This window comes from Protopterus annectens, chromosome 1.part1 (genome assembly GCF_019279795.1).
Source record: "Protopterus annectens isolate FY-2018-M chromosome 1.part1, PAN1.0, whole genome shotgun sequence".
Taxonomy (NCBI): Eukaryota; Metazoa; Chordata; order Ceratodontiformes; family Protopteridae; genus Protopterus; species Protopterus annectens.
This window is the reverse complement of record NC_056726.1, coordinates 1,318,891,204-1,318,914,650: the sequence shown is the minus strand read 5'-3', so window position 1 is coordinate 1,318,914,650 and position 23,447 is coordinate 1,318,891,204. Positions and strand designations below refer to the sequence as shown.

At 41.1% G+C, this 23,447-nt stretch overlaps 1 protein-coding gene across 1 annotated transcript in view; it reads right to left on the bottom strand.

Annotated features, from left to right (window-relative positions):
• Positions 1-512: 512 nt before the first annotated feature.
• CTIF (cap binding complex dependent translation initiation factor) overlaps positions 513-23,447 on the bottom strand; it is a 2,147,727-nt gene continuing 2,124,792 nt past the window's right edge. Inside the window, exon 14 of the mRNA XM_044081751.1 lies at positions 513-3,066. Coding sequence (XP_043937686.1) covers positions 2,851-3,066 — 216 coding nt within the window. The 3' untranslated portion in view covers positions 513-2,850. The remainder of the gene's footprint in view (positions 3,067-23,447) is intronic.

Here is a 23,447-nt window from a genome sequence, read left to right as displayed (position 1 = left end):
AAGCAGTTTGCCTGATATCCTGACCTTGGGTCTTGTTTTGAAGTAACCTAAAAAGGTTACCATACCATTTTATCATTATTAGTTAGTTTTAAAGAGGACTAAAAGTAAAAATGGCACTTCAGTATTTTTCCTTTGCATTCATAATTCATTTTTTACCTCACTTACTTTTTAACCTATAGCTTCTACTTCATTTCTGCCGTTCATATAATTAGTTTCAGGTATATTCAGGAGACCCTAATAACTTTTGTAAAGGTTCCATAGTTAGCTATACACCTTCCCAACCATTCTGCTTACACGACAACACTCAAGTCCTACCTACAGACAGAAGGGACTGTATAATCCTCATTCCAATCTCCATTTAGTCACAGAAAGATTCAGGCACATACACAGTCTCATAGCATTTGTTCTCTAAATTCAGAAGGATATAATGGTCACAAAGCTGAAGAAAAAAAGGAGACATACTGAAACAATCCACTGCTGTTAAAATGCAGCCGCAAAGACAACCAGACAAGGATGGGAAATGTTTTATTCTTGTAAATGTGCTGGCTCAAAGTTTCGTTTAACAAAATCCAAAAACTGTCCCAACCTCTGTGAGGGCAAGATGCAGAAAATCATGTATTAGTCAGTTCACTGGTGGTTTCAGAACAAAGTGTACCTGCTTAATCGGTTTTCTTTCATACTAACTCGACACCTTAACTGTTTTGAAAGCATCATTAATGGAGCTCTTCATAAAAGGAAGCAGAGTCACAACAAATAAACTTTTCATCTGTGATAAAAGGTGTTACACATTAAATCTGAAACTGAGTATAATGGTGTGTTCGTTATATTCTGATACACAAGAACTTGGAACCAGACAGAAAGCAGTGGCTGCAACTCCTTACCAAGGACACACTTTGTATATAAAACAAATAATAGATGCCTGACAAACACTGAAATTAAGTAGTGACTGACAAAAAAAAAGTGATGGTTAAGAGATTCATGTTTTAACCCAGCCAACAGAAAAGGGAACCGATGACTGAAGATCTAAATGCAATTTTAGATCAGTTTGAAAAATCAAGATGATACTTAATATAAAGAATAAATTATCACTATCCAATGTGTGACAAAGAAAATTACTTTAAAGCACAACTCTCATGCTCAAAGCCAAATATCAATACACAAATAGTGCCAGTTCTACGTGAAGCTGAGTACACTAATGCATGTAGAGCCATAAAATAAGCCATGTTTACCCTTTATGAAATAGCAACATCATTTAACAACTGTGTAATTAAAGCATACTTCATATGATATATTAAAGTACTGCAACAAATTCACAAAAATTAAAACAGTTGTTTTTTTGATGTAGACCTTATATTATTAATGCTGTCACCAAATATTAAAACTGACCAGCATGTACTAGTTTGTTTCAACCCACTATCACCCAGTTTAACACAAAAAAGTTTCATAATGAATCACCACTGCTGTGCGCATAAAAAGGAAACAGCCCTTATGCTATTCTGCAGATTTTTACAAAAACACCAGAATTCAGCAGTGTAAATATCCAATCTGTGGCAAGGACAAACTATGACATTCCCTGGTTGCACCTAATGAGCAAATAAGGTAAAGGTTTGGCAGTGATATTTCTTTTTCTGATTGTTCAGAGAACTGCACAACCTAACACCAAACTACAATGTAACAGACCACTAAAGGAGACTTACATTAAAAACACGACTAAACAAAAAGGAAAAAAGTAAGCAGTAAATACAACACCATAAAATGTACTAATAATACTTGGTAATGGAACAATATTGTTAAATACTTGAAACCCTAGCTAGATAGCTAAACAGTTCTCCAACTTCCACCTTTATATAAAAAATAATGCATACCTCAACTTATAAATATGCTTAGTCTCAGCATCAAGTTACAGATTTTGGCAGCTAGGAAAATTACACCTAAAATCCTAGACTGAAGCCAAAAGAAGCTGCAGCAACAACCATGAAATCCATGACTTCAACAATCACACCATTCCTTGCATGAAGCATGGCTTCTAGAAACTTGTCCTCAATTTAAGCCAGCAACAAGACTTTCTGCAATGTCTGATTTGGCAATTTGCTTCTGTAATAATGAAACCGTTCTGTTTTCCCACATACCATCCCATTATTAGTGAAATCTTGCAGTGACATTCAAGCCCAATTATAAAAAGAATTTTCTTCATAAAAATGTTAAAGATCGTCTGACTCTGGGGATCAGCTAATACACGCTTAGTAAGTTTAATCTCTACAGCTTTGATCTGCTTTTCTACTTTTGTGTGTGTAAGTTAGCAAACATTTCCATTTGAAAGCAATGACATCCACCATAAAAAAAATGTGCAAATAATTTAAAAAATATATATAACTCGTGCAACATTACTAATATTAAGTTAAATCAGGTTTCAAACATTTCAAAGGTTAGTTTTTGTGGGGAAAGGTGCAAGCAGCACTGCTTGAATGATCAGCCATTAGTGCCTTTGTGGACCATATCCTTTCTTGCCTTCTGAAGATATCTGCTACATGTTATTTCTTGACAGCAGTCCAGTATGTGCCAACACAATCACAAACACAATATCAGTCTGGCTTTAAATCCTCCTCTGAATGCTCTCTTACATAAACAAGTCCATGGCTTAAAGAGTTATGTTCAGTATTTACAGAAGGAACACACAAAAGGGTGCTTGGCACATGACTGAAAACAGAAATGCTCTTCACCGCGAATGAATACTTAAGCATGCTGGGTATCATCAGCAAGATCTGAGATTCCTTTCTTCCCCCTTTAAGAGAAAACAGGTGGTTTACAGCGTCTTCCCTTTATTTCTGTCTTCTGTTTTTTATCTTTAGTTCATGCTGTCAGTTTCTGGATTGTCTTATTGTAGTACTGTGCAATAGTAGGAGTCAGAGGGTTCCAGCTGTTGGCATGCAGCTCAATAACCTCAAGAAGAAGAGACCGTGTCAGTGCTGACTCTGTTGGGCAAAGCATCTTATCACGTACTATTGCTAGGAGTTCTACCATCATTTCTGGTAACTGTTCTTCCAGAAGCTTGCCTGTACTCTGCAACTGTCAAAACAATAGGAAAAGGTGATAGATTACATATCAATGTGAACACTACTCTCTAATCTTTGCATCATTTATGTACATGGAAGCAAGACACACATACTACTTTGTAAAAAAAAGAAGTTATGTATTCACCATAACGTTTCATGTTTGTTGTCCTTCATCTCACCTTCCTTCTTGCTGGTTAGGTTCGGAGCCGATCCTCAGCTCCGACTTGGCCGTATACTATAGCTAGCTTTTTACTGGCTCAAGGCTAGCCTCTATCCCAACATGCCTAGCAGTAGTTTAGTTACCCAGATCTTGTTTATGATAACCCACCAGACTAAATAGGTCAAAATTTTACTACACTTACTTATGAGAAAAACACCTGCATATGAGTGTGTGATCATCAGCAAAGAGAAAGGAAGGAAAGACTAGGTCTAACCAACAGGTAACCAAAAGGGAACTCGGCCAGTGTAGCCAAAATAAAGGGAATAACTCCTCTCAATCCTCCAGGAGGGGGAAGAAGGGTGGGACGCAAGAAGGAAGGCGAGATGAAGGACAACAAACATGGAACGTTATGGTGAGTACATAACTTCTTTATGTTATGTTGCCCCCATCTCACCTCCGTTCTTGCTGGTTGGGACAGCATCCCCAGCACCTGTATCTTGGGTGGCTCACTGGAAAAGACTCTTCAGGACTGTGGAACCAAAGGATGCTCTGCTCCGGGAGGCCACATCTACTTTGTAATGAGAGATAAAGGTATGAGGATTAGCCGATGTAGCTGCTATACAGATTGAATCTAAAGGCAGTTTGGTTTGAAAAGCAACAGAAGTAGCCAAGGCCCTAGCTGTGTCTCCTTTAATTTTTCCTGGAAGTTCTTTGTTCCGCAAAGCGTAGACATGGATGATAGTGCCTGAAAACCACTTTGATAAGGTCACTTTAGAGACTGGACAACCTTTCTTGTTGTCTGCAAAGGATATAAACAATTGGTCAGATTTTCTGAAATCCTTAGTCCTGTGTAAATAAAAACGTAACTGTCTATGAATGTCCAATTGATGGAGCTTATATTCTGCCTTGTTGCCATAATTGGGGAAGAATACAGGAAGCTTTATGCATTGATTTAAATTGTACTCTGAACACACCTTGGGTAAGGAGGAGGGATTGGTTCTGAGAGAAACTCTATCTTTGTGGAAAATCAAGTACGGGGGACGAATAGATAAGGCCTGTAACTCTAAAACCCTCCTAGCTGAAGTAATGGCAGTTAAGAAAAAGGTCTTCCATGTCAAAAAGTTTAATGGACAAGAATCAGCTGGCTCAAAAGGGGGGGGAGAATGAGAGTCTCTAAAACTAGATTTAAATCCCAGGGGGGGAGAGGTTCTCTTACTGGAGGTCTTAAGAGGGTAGCACCTCTTAGGAATGCTCTATATATAGCCTGTGAGACATGATGTTAGATCCCATTTCTCCTACATGATAATTAGAAATGGCAGCTAGCTGAACCCAGATAGTAACTGCACCTGCTCCTCGTTCAAATATTTCAGCAAGGAATTCCAGAATCTTAAAAATGGGGGCTGTAAATGGATCAGTGTCATTGTTTTTTGCCCAACAAGAGAACCTCTTCCATTTACTAGCATAAAGTTTTCTTGTAGTGGGTTTATGGGACGAAGTCAAAATGTGTTGAACTGCCGGAGAAACATCTGGGAGCCAGGCTATGACCGGAAGTTGAGAAACCAAGCCGTATGTACAGAAGGGTGGAAAGCACTCGACTGATGCGTCATGAGATCTGGTACTGGGTCTAGTATCCAAGGCTCCCCTTGCAGATGAGGTCAAAGGAATGGGAACCAAATCTGTCGAGGCCAGTAAGGTGCAATGAAGATTACCTTGCAACCCAATGACTGTGCTTTCTGAAAAATCTTGGGGATCAGGGGAATGGTGGGAAGGCATAAAGCAGTCCCGGGGGCCAATCGTGAACCAGTACATCCCTGGGTGACTGTTCCAGTGGTGGGACTAAGGCAAAGTAGCTGCTGCATTTGTTGTTGAGGGGAGTAGCGAAAAGATCGCAGCATGGCTGGCCCCATTTGCGGAAAATCAACTCTGTACTTCCTGTTTCAGGGACCACTCATGAGGCATCATAATAGCCCTGCTGAGCTTGTCTCCTATCGCGTTGGATTTCCCCGGAATGTGCACTGCGACCAGCAAGCATTGGGAAGACATTACCCATTGCTATACTCATACAGCCTCCCAGCACAAGGGATAAGACCTGGTCCCACCCTATTTGTTGATGTACCATATTACCAACATATTGTCTGTCGGAATTGCTATAGTCCCCATATGTAGAGTCTTGAAGTGCTTGCAACCCAGTAGCACCGCTCTCATCTCTAGGACATTGATGTGCAAGTGGTACTTGTGTTCTTGCCAAGTCCTTTAAACAGTCTGTCCCAGATAATGCCCCCCCCCCATCCTATCTGGGAAGCATCAGTGGTCACTGTGGCTATGGGTTGGAGGGTTAGAAACGGTCTGCCCATTGATACCAGAGGGGAGTGAATCCACCATGCTAAATGCTTATTGCATGACCCTGTGATCCAAATCTGATGTGACATTGGTAAATCCTGGAATGACCACTGAGCCGACAGGAGCCATGGCAGAATTCTCGTGTGGAAGTGCGCCATTGGGACCAAGGTAATCGCTGCAGCCATCGAACCCAAAACCTTGAGGAAAATCTTCCCTGGATTCTCTTTCTTTTCATGAGGAATAAAACTTGATGATGCATGGTTAACACTCTTTCGTGAGGCAGTTTTTCTATCATGGCCCTTGTGTCTAAATCTGCCTCTATAAATGCAATATACTGACAAGGCAACAAGCCAGACTTTCCGTAGCTTATGGTGATACCTAGTTGTGTACAGATGTGAACAGTAGAGTACCATGCCTCGATCAGTTGATTTTTGGTGGTGGAAGTGAGAAGCCAATCATCTAGATATGGAAACATCCGGAATCCTAGACGCCTCAGATGAGCCGTGATTACTGCCATGCATTTGGTGAATACCCTTGGGGCTGTGGTGAGACCAAAGGGCAGTGATCTGAACTGGTAATGGCTGGCTCCCAGCCAGAAGAGTCGGTACCTCCTGGATCACCTGTCCATTTTTATATGGAGGTACGCATCCTGGAGATCGATGGAGCACATCCAGTTGTACTGACCCAAACAGGGAAGAATGGACTGTTGTGCTACCATCCGGAACTTTATTTTCTTGACTGATTTGTTGAGTTTGCTGAGATCCAAAATGGGCCTCCAGTCCCATCTTTTTTGGAACTAAAAAGAACCTTGAGTAAGTGCCGGATTCGATTTGGTCTGTGGGGATTTCTTGAATGACTCTTTTTTCTAGCAACCTTTGAACTTCTAGGTTTGCTTGATCTTGAAGACCGGGTGGAACATCTGGGATTCAGTGCTGATTTGTTGTAGGGGGTGGTTGGGAGAAAGGAATTTTGTAACCCCTGGATATTATCGACAGTACCCATGTATCTTTCGTGATTGTTCGCCAAGTTTTTGGGTACTGGTATAATCTGCCCCTGACAGCCTCCAGAGGTGGACAGTTGGGCCTCCTTTCAGGAGCGCTGGAAAGGCCTGCCAGAGAAGGCATCTCTGTCAGCCTGATTCTGCAGACTCCCCGCTGTGGGATCAGCGTCTCCCGTTATTATTTCCCCCTCTAGCCCTGGGGGACAAATCTCCATGTGTGTCAGGCGAAACTCCCTGGGATTTTCTGAACCACATCTTCCCACTCTTCTGATCCTTAGGGCAAGGTCTAGAGGGAGCAGAAAAATGTACTCCCACGGCAGAGAGAGTTTTGCCAACCCGTTCACACCTGGTAAGAGTCTCTCTTACCTGAGGCCAGAACAGAAATGAGCTGTCAAAGGGGGTGTTGGTAAAGGAGGACTTGAAGGGCTCCGCAAATTGACAAAGGTGCACCCAGGAGATTTTACGCAAAGCAACTCCTGTGCCTGGTGCTCTACTCGCTAAATCTGCTGAGTAAGAGATCAGCCTCATAGAGGAGGTAACTATAGACGACAAGGTCGCAAGCTGTGAAGCCATCTTGCTCGCAGCTCCTCCAGCTGTAGGATCCTGTAGGGTATCTCCTAGTTCCTTTAGGAGATCCCTTTGAAGGCATATAAAGTGGGACAAACAATTCAGTGACCTGAGAATAAAGGCCACTGCAGCAAACTTATGCTTCTAACACCTGTCCATTGTACGAGACTCTTTGTTCGGCGGATGGACAGAAGTAGTAGTCTCCCCTAATTCTTTCTTGGTGGCTGCTATCACCACCATAGCAACAGGCACAGCCTTAGATAGAAAAGTCCTATCCTCTGGAGCAGTTATGAATTTATTGGGCCTCCTTGGAACTGGTTCAATAGTCTCTGGGGAGCTCCACACCTTCTGACTCACTAAGGCCAGCAGAGGGTAGAAAGGCAGAGACACCCAAGAGGTGGAGGGTCTTTGACTAAATGCATTCAGTACACAGACTTATCCTCAGAATTGGCAAGGGATTTCCAGCCACCCCTTTGTCTAAGATTTCCAGGATGTATGAAAAAGAAACATCCTCAGAGGGGGACCGTGGGTACCCTTACTGAGTCCTCCAAGTCTGTGTCTGAAGTGAGAGACTCAGGGGAGTCCAAATACTTCCTGTTGCATTTTCTCTTCTGAGGGACCTCCTCTGAGTGGTGATCAGGGGAGGTTTCAGAAGAGGTGGGGGTTGCCCAATGAGGCATCCTGGAGCATGGGTTCCCTATGCTGGGGGGGGGGGATTGGAGGCAGACACAGGCACCGACAGAGTAGGAGCCAATGGAGCAGAGGGTAGCGTGGTCTCAGAGGACAGCACGCTCATCACCTCAAAGGCACTGCTGTCCTGGCCCGAAAGAGCCCCTGGCTTCAAAGAGCCCAGAGATCTCTGAACCAAGAGTGATGGCTCCAAGGCTGATGTAGGAGCTGACCTCATCTGCGCCGAAGCCCCGAGAGGTAGAGCGGGGTCGGACAAGGGTCCGATGCCACTCCCCCCTCTGAGCAGACAAGAAAGCAACAGCCCCCAGATCCCTCGATAGACTGAGGCAACAAAGAGATTGCAGCTGCAGTTGGAACCAATAGACCAGTGGTAATCAGAGCAGATGGTTCCACCACCACGACTTCCATGAACTCCGGCTCCGAACTCAAAGGAGTCGGAGGAGGAATCGATAACGGTGTGGGTTGGGCTGTCTGGGGCAATTCCTTGTGGGCTGGGCTTGATAATAATTTAGCTAATACCTGTGTCTTGAGAAGCCTCTAAACCATCCTCTCCACATCATGACCTGAAGGACTCCTGGATGATCGAGAGGAATGTGGGAAAGACTGATGACTGCCTGCCACAGATTGCAACAGCGGGGACTGTGGAATAGACCGTACTAGCTCCAGAGATGGAGACCTGGTTCTCTTGTGAGTCCTGACTGGCTCCAAAACCACTGATGGAACCACTGGAGAAAGAGCTTTGCGGGTTTGTCCTTAGATTTAGATGACTCTGAAGTCGGAGCTGACGAAAACAATGGCTTAGGGGACTTTTCCTGTTTAACTGGCTAAGAACCCTCAAAAAGGCTCTTTAATAAACCTCGCAATATCAACTTATTTTTTCTCTCCTGCAGGACCCGAGAACTAAAAGCATGACATATAGAACAGGAGTCCAGCAGGTGTGCAGCCTTTAAGCAATAAACACAGCTCTTGCGCCCATCCGTAAGGGACATCTTCTGGCAGCACGAGTTAAACTTTTTACAACCCAAAGGTTTGACTCTTTAGGATCTTTGGACATGCTAGCAATAAGCACAACAGTACCAGACAGAAACACCAACAGCAGCAACAACAACACTAAAATAAACTTTTTTTTTTTAATATGAAAATAGAAAGGAGGGACGGGGAAGAGCCTCTAAGTTAAATGGCGACTTCCCCAACCCAAGAGAGCCTCTAACTTAAATGGCTGCTCCTTTAAGGAAAGAGAAAGGGAAAGGCAAAGAAGACAAAAAAGGCCCTTAAACTTACGATGGGGCTGAAAGAAAGGGAACAGAGAACCCTCTATGACAAATGGGTTCAAGGGAACAAGGTAGGCCTAAAAGAAAACAATGGCCACAACAACAACAAAAGGCAGAAGTGGAAAGGTCAGAAAAGTGCTAGCCTAAGATGAAACACACTCTAACACTAAACTAACAGAAATTAGCTATCTGAATCCAAAAACATACTGGAAATATATCGAGAAGAAGAAAATACTTAGCCTGAACCAGTATGAGCAATCTTGACGCTGCAAGTGGCAAACGAGATCTGGGGAACTACCGCTAGGCATATTGGGATAGGGGCTAGTCTCGAGCCAGTAAAAAGCTCTCGAGCTATAGTATACGTCCGAGTCGGAGTTGAGGATCCACTCCAAACCCAACCAGCAAGAACGGAGGTGAGATGGGGAGAACATAACATGGGTGTTTTAGTACTACTGCTTTTAATGTGAATTTTCCAGCACTGCCACACAATGCAAAAATAAGAAGTCAGTCACTACAGAAGAACTTCATTGACAGCTACTGGTCTGTACCAGAGGGTCATCACTGTGAAACTGATAGTCAGTATGGACTTCTCAATTTGTGGATACAAATGCATGCATATAGACGTTCATGAATATGAATGAATATACTGATTCAGTTTTGTTGTACCAAGTTACTTGATTAATTCTATTCTTCTTCATTCTTAAAGATTAATTTTTTGCCTGGTATTTGAAAATACAGGAAAATAAAACCCAACAAATTATCAACCAGTGTCCTACACTGTTAATTCAGGCTATGTGTTCCCTGAACAGATTCACAGCCACATAAGCAGATTCTTGACTGAATAAATTCTTAATTTTTCTGAGGGTGGAACTAAAAGCATTCATGTATTTCAGCTAAGCTACAGAGGGAACCAGAAAGCTGGAAGACAGCAGTAGGTGACCACAAAAATCTGGAACTAAAATGTGAGAGCTCAGTAACTGAAATGTCAGAAATATACACATGTAAATAAGTTAAGAAAAACTTAAACCAATTCCATGCATTAAATTCATTAGTTTCTGCTGCTACTCCTGGGAGGATACTCCATAATTACACCATTTTTCAGAGAAGATTTTCTTATTTCAAAACTTATTCTGTCTAGATTCATATAATAAAACATGCAGATTTTAAGCAAGATTTATATACTAAAATTGTTTGCCTCCTACTTAGGTGTTTCAAAGTTTTCATTTTCCCCAAAGTACACACATTAAAGTCATATTCTGAAAAAAATGTTAAGTAACAAAGCTTTAGAGTTGGACATAACCTCATCATCATATACAGTGCAAAGTTATATCATTTTTATGCAAAAAAAAAAAAAAAATTGTTAAAAGACTTGTGTTTCAAACCTGCTAACAGAAAAGGCAGCAGCCACACCTGAATTGTTTGTTAGAGCTGAAACCCCCTAGCATAACATTATGAACTAAATTCACAGAGGACTTCCTGTATGGTACAAAGTTAGTCAGACATGTCTTTCCACTCCTCCAGAGTGACAGTGATAAAATAAAGTAACTAGCAGTGAGCTGTGGGAATTTCTTTAGGATGTTTAGGGTGTTCTTTTAATGAAGAAATCGAGGAGGAGGGTGATCAGCTTGGTTAATAAAAATGCAAGTTTTAAAGACAGCTCTGCCTCACGTGCACACTACTGTATGGAGATTCATAGGTCTTCAAGAAACAATGTCAAAAGCAGGGAATATTGCTGATATATGGGGGCCCTCAGTCGTGGTGCATACAACAGAAGTAAAGAAAATTAGTTCCTTGCTTCTGGATTACATCCAAAAGATTGACAGAAGGCTCAATGAGACAGAAGCAGTCCTGTGTATGCATTCAGATGCCACTGAGGAGCAGTGTGCAGCAAAAATAAATGGCAAATAAAGTGTTTGTAGCAAGGCAGCCTGAAATTCGGGAAAAAATAATGGAAAACTGGGACCACTGAGATTAGTCAAGAATAACTAATGTACCTGATGGGATCAATTGCGGCAACTGCAAGCACTATTAAATGAGTTGACCGGTCTTCCCAAGGAAAGTATTCTTCTGGACAGAATGACAGAGTGCTTGCATCAGGAGCTGTAAGAAGGAATTTCCCTACACCTGCTGTAGTAAAGGTACAGAGTTACGCCCTAAAGGAGCTATTAGGGAAGCTTTGTATAAAAAGTAAACAGTTGAAGGTGGGCAGTCAAACTATTACATTGAACAGTTGGGCACAGTAAAAGAGGACTACATTTATTCCTTTGTTTAATGTATGTAGGTAATTACAATTTTCATTCAAATTGATTTAAGCGGCATTTTCCCACTGGGGTGAAGTCCTTTATCAATGTGCAAGAGGTAATGGAAGAAATTGATCAATATAAAAACTTTATTAAGCAGGTGAAAGTGAACTGGGGGCTCGAGAAGTAAATTCAGGTTGAATCGCAAACAAGATGATAGAGGGGCATTTAAGTAAAGTGGATAAATCCTTTCCTATTTTTCACCAAAAGATGTAGCAAAGAAACAAGGAAAGGTTGAATATTTCAAAAGAAACTTCTCCGCTTTCCCTAGACTGTGAAGTAGTGGTGGCCCTCTCAGATAAACAGTAATGAAGCAGGCTGGTCAGGGTAGTGCCTGGATGATTCAGACGTCAATAGCTGATGAAGTCACTCTAAGGTTAATGGAAGGAGTCACATGCTGTCAAGGGTCACAGAACTACTGCCTGATATTGTGACACTGAATTTTTGAGATGCCCCCAACCTTTTTTTTTTTTTAAGCATTAATTGAGTTTGCTGGTTATAACAGAATTAAAAAAAATGCAGCACCCTGTGTGGCAACAGCTGCTTCAGATCCCTTATCCACCAGATTGCTGAACTGCTAAACTAACAGGCATGCCAGAAGCCATTCTGTTCTTTCAACCAATTAAGTGAATATTTTCTTGACTAATCCAGTAAATGACATACTCTTAATTCTAAGATCACTATTACTAGTAGCATACTTAAGTGCAATACTCAAATCTTCATCTGTCCTGAAACTTGAATGTGCAATACTCTCTGCAAAATTTTTGCTTTACAAGTACCTGTTAATGTGAAAATTCAAGTTTGTGCAATATCTACTTGTGCAACACCCTAAATGGTAACATTTTTATACATGTCTGTCCTAGTAATACTAAACAGTAACTGTACGTATGCATGTTTCTTGCACTGGGAATGAAGCAACATAATTTCTTTTAGCTGCGCTATGTGCAGATCTAAATGACAGTAAAGTTAAGTTTACTTTGACTTTGAATAACAGTATATTTCATTCAATGTTGTTGGGTTTTGCACTTGGTTAAAGCATAAAACGTTTTATACTAGGTGCAAGTGTGGCACACAATTCCTAATGTGGAATACCTGTAGGTAGATTATAACTTTAATTGGCAATAGTTGGTGAAAGTGCATCTGGACCATGCATGGGAAAGAGGGCCCTGATTGATTTTACCGGTCATTTATGATGTAAACCAATATAGCTGCCAGCCCATAGTTTGGATCTGACAACAGTGAGACTAAGTAAACCCAGGATTAATGGGACAGGGTTGAAAAATTGTACATTATGTCTTCTGCTACATTTACCAAAGGAGCAGTGCTCGTGAAGAGACTGATATGCTACTGACTGAAATAGAATATTTGTACATAGTTTTGATTGCTTTTATGTTAAGGATGTATTTTATATCTGGTCTGTACATTTTTAAGTTTGTATTGTATTCAATACTTTTGCCATGGGCAGCACCAATACTTAAAGACTGCTATAACTGGCAGAAACGTCAGGTACCATGGATAGTGGGGCGCCTAGCCCTGTTATAGACAGTACTATATGAAAATTGAGGTTGGGTCTCCTAGCCTGGAAAGTCAATGGTCTTCTAGATGGGGAAAAATGGACTGAAATGCTACAATACTTACATGAGCTTAAGGTAGAAGTGATGATGCTGCAAGAGGCACATATGCTCAAAAAGGAGCATGATTATCTTATTAAGGAAGGTTTTATTGTGGAGTATCGTGTGTGTGCTTATGAGGGTCACAAGGGAGGGAGGGTTGACACTAACAGCAGGGGACTGCAATTTAATTACAAACACAAGGGATGCTACTAGTGGTCCCCGTTCAGTGAGGGTTACTCCAGAAGAAATACTAATAGGGAAATGTATGAAGATGTATGGCTTGAAAGATGTATGTGTGTGTGTGTGTGTGTGTGTGTGTGTGTGTGTGTGTGTGTGTGTGTGTGTCGGGGGGGTAAGCACAAATAGATATGTACAAGTCAGAAAAGTTGGATAGGTTTTACATTAATAAACAGGAGGTGGTGTTGGTTAGAAGAAAGCTGACTCATCCCTTGATACTTTCTGATCATGCACCAGTGGAGATGCATTTAGAGGCGACCTTGGAAGGGTTAGCCTCCAGACACTGGAGAATAAATATGGGTTGGTTGAATCAGAGTAGGAAAAGCACTAGTCTAGTGAATAAATTGACTTTAGTCTTGAAAGAGGAAGAGGAGGGAAGATATGAGAAAATTAGGGTTCGGGACAAGAAAATGCTAGACATTAAAAGAATAATGAAGGATTTCGACAGTGGGAAGAGACAAGAGCATGGGAGAAATGTCAGCTATCAGAAATTAAAAAATTTTAATATAAGAAAATTCCCAAAATGCGGGAGGGGAAAGAGACCAGGGACCTCAGACAGGGTTGGCCAGAACACTTCAGGCAAGAATTACTGCTGAAGTAAGCGCAAATGTGACAATGCTTTGAAATAAATTCCCTGTGGCAGCTAAAAATGTTACAATTTGGACTAGCAACAGAAGGCTGAAAGAACAAGATGGAGAATAAAAGACCTCATTAAAGGTAATATAACTAGAGATCTGAAAAAAATAAGTGAGATTTTTCACCGATACTATGGCTGTTTACATAAGATAGACAATAGAAAGCGTCATACAAAAATATCAACATTTTTTTTAAGGAACTGAATATAATGTGTTATCTGATGATAGGTATAACTAACTGGGGCATCTCACACACACACACACACACACACACACACACACACACACACACACACACACACACACACACACACACACACACACACACACACACACACACACACACACACACACACACACACACACACCTTGGTGTAAACTAAGTAGTGGATAAGAATGAGAAGGTAACGAACGACACAATGTTCTGTTCAGCCAGCAAGCAATAAGAAGTTCAACCCCATTGCTGCAGACACCTAAATTAAGTAAGAAGTGCCTTGCTGTAAAATTAAATAATCAGAGGCAATAAGAACGGGAACAAGCAAATAATAAGCAAACTCCCCTTACTGTAGCCTGAGAATTGTATTTAAAAATTATGCAGGCAGGAAGACCAGGACTTGACCGGAATGAACAGTTTGGCCACACAGACCTTTCTTTACCTGCAGAGTCCGGAGTCTGCTCTGCTGAGTCTGTTACACAAAGTTCTGTCCTGCTTAAATAAGCAGTGGCAATGTAAATAAGACAGAGTTCTGTCCTGGTTAAATAAGCAGCAGCAATGTAACACATGCACAAAGTTCTGTCCTGGTCAAATAAGCAGCGGCAATGTAAATAATAAGTTCCGCCAAGCACAAGAAAAGCACCTTGCTGCAAACTTAAATAAGTAGTGGATAAGAACAGGAATGGCACACACAATGTGTTAAATAAGCAGCAGCACTGCAAATAAGCCCTTGCAGCATAACTCACTTGTTCATAAGCAACAAAAAGTACCTTGCTGTAAAATTAACCTCCTACCATACAACACAACCCTTCACACCAACAAAAGACCACAAGAGCTTCCCCATATCCCCCTTTCTACTAGAAATTAACAAAATAGTACTCATACTCAACAAGTGCTGTTTAACATCTTTCACTAGAAAGATACCAAACAAACTTTATATAGATATGCTACAAGCAATCAGACGTCATATACTATTAAAGAAATACCTCCTTATCTCTGGTGACATTCACCCGAATCCAGGACCAACCAACATCATACCCCCAAACAAACACACAACAGACCTACTCATTATAAACCTTAACACTCGCAGTATATCTAACAAAATTACTCATGTACACACATTCATAACCCACTACTCCCCTGATATACTAACCATAACAGAGACCTGGTTAAATCCCAGCACTAAGAATGAAGAAATTCTCCCTCCAGGATATAACATCATTAGACTAGATAGAATAGGTAAGAAGGGAGGGGGAGTTGCAATTATCTACAAAAATACACTTACTATACAACCCCTGCTAACCCCACCACCAAAATTTGACAATGCTGAAATTTTAGGAATTACGCTACAACTTAACAATAAAAAGAGTATCAATATTCTCTGTACTTATATCCCTCCAGACAATAACATTATTAAAATTGAAGAAATTCTGCAATGGACAAAAGACAACCTACCACAAGAGACTATTCTGTTAGGAGACCTAAACACTGATTGGCTAGCCTGCACCTCTAATAACCCCACTTGCCACATCAACCTCCATGGATTCTCTCAACTTATTCTAGAACCTACAAGAATAGATAAGAAGTCCCAAAAAAAATCCATATTACACTGGACATTAGTGAACTACCCAGAACAAAACTATCACACAGGTTGTCTACCAGACAGCCTTAGTGACCATCTCCCAACATTCCTCCTACGCAGACGTACCAACATACACAAACCTACTGTCTTTAGACAAGTTAGAAATGATCGCAAAGTTAATCCTCTACATCTTAACACTGCATAAAATAACTGCAACTGGGAGCCTCTACATATCCTGAACTTAGACCTAGCAGTTGAATACTTTAATAATACTTTCATTAAGGTCCTTGACCATATAGCACCCATAAGAACTATTAGAGCTAATGTCCACTCAGCTCCTTGGCTTACTAACACCACTAGAGCCTTATTAAAATCTAGAGATAAGGCATGGAAAACCTGGAAGAAAGACAACACTAGTCTTTCTAAACAAAACTATCAACATCTTAGAAACCAGGCTAAACAGCAAACTAAGTTAGACAAACAAAACTACTACCTAAATATCAAAAACAAATACTCCAACAGCCCACAAAAATTCTGGCATGCAATTAACTCCCTACTAAAACCAGGAAAAAACACCACACCCTCTCTCCACCACAACCTCCACAGACACAACTACCGAAATAGCCTCAAAATTCAACCAACATTTTACCAAATCCATTAACTCATTATCCACTCAACTAGCCAAAAATAACTACACACCCATGCCTACAGCACCAAACAACTCTGCTCCACTTACCTTCTCACCTATCCCAACCTCTACAATAAAGAAACATCTCTTAAAACTTAAACCCACTACCCTCGCAGCAGATGGGCTACCAGCACATTTCCTAAAAATGGCAGCCAACTCCATAGCCTACCCAGTCTCAATCCTTATCAACCGCTCTATACAGGAGTCATATATCCCTCATCTATGGAAAGTCTCCTATATCATTCCCCTTCATAAGGGAGGCACCTCCTATGATTTCTCAAATTATCGACCCATTGCTATTCTGTCACCTTTATCAAAAATACTAGAAAAATGCATACACTCACAAGTCATGCACTTCCTAAACATAAACAATCTCCTCTCTCCCACACAACATGGCTTTCGACCTCACCATAGTACAACCACTGCCATCCTCTCCTTCACAGACCTAGTTAACCAACACAAGAATAACAACAGATTCGTATCAGCCATATTCCTTGACCTTTCCAAAGCATTTGATATGGTCTCTCACTCCATACTAATAGATACCCTCACATCCCTAGCCTTCACCCCAAACACTATTGCTTGGTTTAAAAGCTACCTATCAGAACGACAACAAGCTGTCCAGTGGCAAGGAGCTTTATCATCTCTGCTCCCAACCACCATTGGTGTACCCCAAGGCTCCATACTAGGACCTCTTCTCTTCTCAATATTTACCAATAACCTATACAAAAGTAGCCTGCATGCCTCACTAATCCAATATGCAGATGATTCCACCCTTATATGCTCAGCTCCATCCCTGACCTCCCTACAGGACCTCACCCAAGAGTCCTTCACCTCAGTAGAAAGATGGATAACTAACATACAACTTATCCTAAATCCTAACAAAACCAAACTACTACTTTTACCCCAAACAAATCAAAACAACTCCAGTCTTCTTCTCCATCTCCTCCGCCAATGGTACTATCATCTCTCCTCTCCTCACACCAAGCTCCTTGGCATCAAATAGACAACAACCTCCACTTCAACATCCACATCTCTCAAACTATAAAAGGTGCACAAAAGATGGGTTCCTTATACAGGCAAAAGAACTTTCTAACTAATCAAGCTAAAGTCACCCTAGCTCAAACCCATCTCCTATCTACACTACTATATGCAGCCCCAATTCTCACTCACATTAGGAAATCTGACCTAGACAAACTTGAGTCCTGTTATAACAGAATTGCCAAGTTTGCCAAAAACACCCCATTTAGAACCCATCACTGCATACCTCTCAGACAACTTCAATGGCTCGAACTGCCACAGCTGCTACTATATCACCAACTTGTTCTATCATATAACATCCTAAAACAACCCGATAAAATTCCTGCATTAAGGCATCTACTGACCCGCCACACTCCAAATCGTCCACTCCGCTCAGCCAACAAGTCACTCCTCACTACTACCTCAGCAAATAATACAGCAGGAAAATCTCTCTTTTCACACACTATAGCCAAAACTTGGAATAATCTCCCCCCATCTGTGACTTCTGCAGCTAGCACCACTCTATTCAAAAACTCACTTAAGGCCCATCTCACAAGTTTTTGCTTCTGTCCATGTATCACATAGACCACAATCTGTTACCTTTACAACCAACTTCTATCTGTCTTTTCATGCCCCAATAAATATATTTCCTCAAAATATTTTACATGGAAAACATGTACCTAATAAAATCTGACTATGCTCTTTGCTAACTAAATGTATATATGTAAATTGCTTTTTTTTTACTGCAAATGTCTACTCTTTTGACTTCCGTCTAGAAATTTCTTGTTCAATAGATACTATTGCCTACATATGGTATTATATGTTTATTTACTGTAATATGTTATCCTAATTAAACTGGAGCTTTTCTCCCCGTGCCTCCGCTGTAAACGGACCTTGTCCAGTCGGACCATCCCGGTAAACAAAATTAAAATAAATAAAATAAATTAATTAAATGAGCAGTGGATAAGAAAGGGAACAACATACACAAGGTTCTGTTCAGCCCTTGCAGCATAACTCACTTATTCACAAGCAATAAGTTGTTCAACTCTTGTAGCACACACACACACAAATTAAATAAGAAGTACCTTGCTGTAAAATTAAATAAGCAGCGGCAATATGAATGGGAACAGTGAACACTCATTCACACACACTCTGGCAGCAATAATATTGTAGCCCAAGAACTGTATTTAAAAAATTGCGCGGGCAGGAAGACCAGGACTGAACCGGAAAGAACAACAGTTCAGCCACAGATTTTTATTTACTTGCAGAGTCTGGAGTCTGCTCTGCTGAGTCTGTTCTGCTCCTTCGCTCCTGCTTCTAAATTACAAAGACATTCTGAGAGTCTCCGAATGAGTGGGACAACAGGCAGTCCTCTGTTTCATTAAGCTGATGTCACCACACATGCCCCTGCACATTGATACTGCGATGCGTGGTGATGTCATCCATTATTAAACTAGTAAATAAAATTAAAAAAAAAAAAAAAGGAAAAAATCAGAAGTGAAGGGAGCCACTTGGGAATTCGTGGCACCCCATTATTTTGACCTCAAAACCAGTAAACATCGAGGAATTCGGTATGGTTGAGAGGTATGATTGAAGACTTTGATAAAGTTGCTGCCTCTAGTATATTTCTACAGTCCACCTCTTACCATAAAGCCACAGAAGTAGAAAGAACTGGTAGAATGGGCCATGACCTTGTCTAGAAATGCTTGTTATGGTGAAAATAGCAAAAGATAAACCATTTAGAAACTGTCTGTTTTGACACTGATTCTGACTTGTTCTTACCCTCACAAGACACAAACAGTTGGTTAGAATTCCTGAAGGATTTTGTTGTCAACATAGTACCCGAGTTGCCTGTGGACCCCCAGAGGCTTTAGAATTCTTCTTCCCCTGATTTTTTTTTTCTAGATAGGAAACACAGATGAATAGCTGGTCTCAAAGTAAACTATTGTAACCATGTTCTCACAGTTACCTTATCTTTGTGAAAGGTGAGATAGGGATGAATCACCAACTTGTAACTCAGATACACTGCTTATAGATGCCAGTGTTTCAAATCATTCTCATGGGCAGGTTCAAAAGGAAAATGAGTAAGTTTCTCCACCACAAAATTAAGATCCCAAGGAGTCGCATGTCTTCTAGGCAGATGGATATGTAAAACCCCTTTCAAAAATTGTGACAGAATGGTAAGAAAGGCCAAAGGATAACTCACACAAATACTGTAGAACTAGAGGATCTTGGTTATTGCTTTTGCGCCAACTAAAAAAATCTCTTCCACTTAATAAAATACAATGAACTTCTAGTAGCAGGTTTCTTGGTCCCCTTTGATACCTGCTACACATACTCAGAAAACAAGTCTCTAAAAGTTATTAGAATTTTATAACCCAGGCAGTGAGCTGAATAAATAGAAAGTTGAGATGTATCAAACAATCCGTCCTGTATGAGAAAGGCAATACTGTGAAGAAGACCATAATTGCCACTGGCCATGATGAGAAGAAAGCAAAACCACCATTCCCTGGGCCAAAGGGAGTTACCAGTATCATCTTTGTACACTCCTTATGAATATTTAGAAGAAAGTACAGTTGTGTAAGTAAACTTATTATAGCAGCAGATGTCTGAATGATCACCTGCAGGAGCCTAAGCAAGTAGCCTACACGGATATAACAGCTGGCCAGCTTCCAAAGCTTCATGGTACCTTCTACGCTGATAAACCATTAACTAGCTCAGGCTGTGCTGATTAAAAAGACAGGCTTGGGCACCAAGCCCCATGCCAACAAAGAATGAGGGATGCAGGGAGGCTGAGGCCTTAAAGGACAATGTTAAGAACAACAACAAATAAAAGTCCACACCCTGGCAAAAGGAACACACAAGAAACAAGGGGGATAGTGGGAGGGAGTGGCTACTGCAGCATGATCATTCGAATATCAACTGTTATGGTATGTTTACTTAAACAACTGTACTATATTCTTCATTGTGATCATGGCTGCAGTAGCCTAAGCTATATGGGTAGATTACCACAGCTTGAAAATTTTGTGAGATGGAAGAAGAAGAGTCCAGGAGTCCCTGAAAAATGGTCCTAGCAAAGCCTGATCTGGACCTACAGATAAAAGCAAGCTTGCAGTGTTTTATAAAAGTATGTGCAGAGGACTAAGTTGCTTCTACTTGAACACTTCTAGAATCTAGCCCTTTCCAAATTCCATAGGTAAATCTAAGTACCTGGTAGAGTGGGGGCCTTGACTATTCCTGAAGTAGTTATTTTGTGGAGAGTATAACAAAAGGTAATAGTCTTAGACAACCATTTGGAAATAATCAGATTTGGTGCAGTTTGTCCCTTCTTACCTTCACAAGAAATGAACAATTGATCCAAAGATCTGAAAGATTTATTCTGTCAAGACAGTATCCGAGCTGTCTGCAGACATCCAAAGTACAGATTATTCTTTCTCCCTCATTTTTAGGTTCAGAAAAGAAAATGGAGAGATGGATAGTTTTGGCTTAAAGTTAACTCATCATTTTAGGCACATGAGAAGGATTAGTTCGCAAAGAAAATGAGAGGTAGGGCTGACTCAGCATAAGAGCTTTTAAGTTGGATACCCTTCTTGCAAAGGTCATAACAATCAGTAAAACTGTTTTCCATGTTAAGAAGTTCAGGTTAGGCAGGTTAGCTGGTTCAAACGGAGCAAGTGCTAGCTTCTCTTACGCAAAATTAAGATCTTAAGAAGGGGCCACTGTTTTTCTTGGTGGCCTGTTATGCAAACCTCCTTTCAAAAACATTTTAACACATGAATGCACTGAAAGAGCAGGAACCATGGGCAGACATGCTGAAATGCCCAAAAAATAAACCTTGCTGGAGGAGTAAGACAGTAGGACAGTAACTCAAAATATTGGAAAACCTGAGAACAACTAGCCCTGAATGGCTGCTAGTTGTTCTCTGGTTTTCCAGGAGTTGGCTTTCTAGTAGCTGTCTTTCTTGCTTCTATTAGTACTACTGCTGCATGTTCTCAGTAAACAGGTGCCTCATGGGAATTATGGGCCTATCATCCAGGCAGTCAACTGAAATTGATTGGAGTTGGTGTGTATCAAACACCCCTGATCTTGTGTGAATAGACCCAGTCTGTGAGGAAGCTTGTGGTAACTGCCCCCGGCCATTTCCAAAAGAATGGCCTACCTGAAGAACTCCCCACAGATTGATCAAATCTTGGAAGATGCCTGATCTATTTTTAATTTGTGAGGGTCTGCCCATGTTCTGCTGGTTCTTTACACAATTTTGCTTACACAGAATGTAGGACGCCTGCACAGTGAGATGGTGCTGTGAAGCTACATCCAAAGCTAACATGGCTCGTCAGCAAAGGGGGTATGACCTAGTCTCCCCCCTGTTGATGTACAACAAAACAGCTTGAATAGGTCCCAGGGACCATACATAGGTTCATAGGTTGGTACTGGGCTATCTGCCTGAAGGCATATATTAGCCCAGCCATGTTGCGCGGTATTCACCGCCCCTTTAGTAGTTCCCTAGACCCTTGTACTAGCAGCTAGTACCCTTGGCCCCTATCTAGTAGTGCTGTTGGTGTGATCCCCGGTGTGAACTTTCTGTTACCCATCCACTCATCAAGGTTCCTCTTGAAGAGTGATAGTGAGGGGCTCTGCCTTATGTAGATCGGGACCCTGTTCCATAGTAAGGGAAAGTCTCTGCGAAGGGAATCTATCCCTCCAGCATGTTCTATTCATTGTTGTGTTGAGGTTTATATCCCTAGAGCGTGTAGCTCGAGTAGACTTGGTTTTGCTAAGATGGAGTATGTCCAACAATTCTGGGCTGGACATGGCTCTGTACGTTAGACAGAGATCGCCTCTGAGAAATACATAATACATAATTCACAGAGTTGAGTGCCTTGATCAGAGCAAACATCTGTTTAATCTTGATGTGCTTGCATCTGTCAGAGTCCCACTTGCCTTGCAATTTTACCCCTCCTTAAACTGCTCCACAAGCCACATCCAAAGCATCAGTGGTGACTCACTGCTTGGGAACAGGGTAGGAAAAGGGGATATTGGGATTTAAGGATGCTGACTGTCTCCACCAATTTCCCTTTTCACAAACCACAGTACTGGCATTTGAAAGGACAAAGGATGCTGGTGCTAGTAACAGACTTCAGATACAGTTGTATCTTTCTTAACTGGAGTGTTATACCAGGGGTATCATAAAAATCATAGATGCTATGAGACCCAAAACCCTGAGGAATTCCCTCACAGAGAGTGAAGTCTGAGAGGAAAAACTTACAATAGAACTAGATATAGATTTATTTTTCCTGTGGAAGAAAAGCTCTTTGAACTGAGGTGTCTAGGTGACTCCCCAGGAAAACAATCCTGTGTGACAGTGTCAAAAAAGACTTGAATGTTCTCTTGGAATCCCAGCTTGTGTAAAAGATCTTGCCCGAGTGTGAGATTCCTGACACTTTGAAAAAGACTGTAAAGATAAGCACCAGTTCAAGTTGAATGTGCCACAGACAAGTAAGCCTAGCAGTACCAAAAACCACAGAATTATACCTAAGGAGGTGATATCTCCAAGAAAGGACCCATGTAGACTTTGGGGAAGTCTACACAGTCTGTCAATGAGGAATAACGGTGACAATCTGGAGGAGGGAAGGAGGGTGGACTTGTTGAAGTGGATGGTAATGGATTAAAAAGTCAGTGTTATGGTAAGAACAGAACTATTGCATCTTAAATTACTCTCTCTGCTTCAAAATAATTATTGAGTACAGAGGCTCCAAAGGAAGACCTGGGTACACAAATCTTGTGTAACTTATGTCTTGCAAATGGATACAGCAAGGTTCATATTACTGCAGCAAAGATGTCATCCACTGAAATTCTCTTAAAGGAAGAAGAGATGGCCTTTGATCTAGCAGAATAAGCCCTTCATTTCTGAAGAAAGAATTTGTTGCTTGAAATGTATACAAATGAGATACAGTCTGACAGCCATCTGGACACCATAATCTTGGATACCGTTAGACCCAATTTGCCAACAGCAAAACATACAAACAGCTAATCATGTTTCCTTTGCTGTTTTGTTCTATGTAGTAGAACCTAAGTTG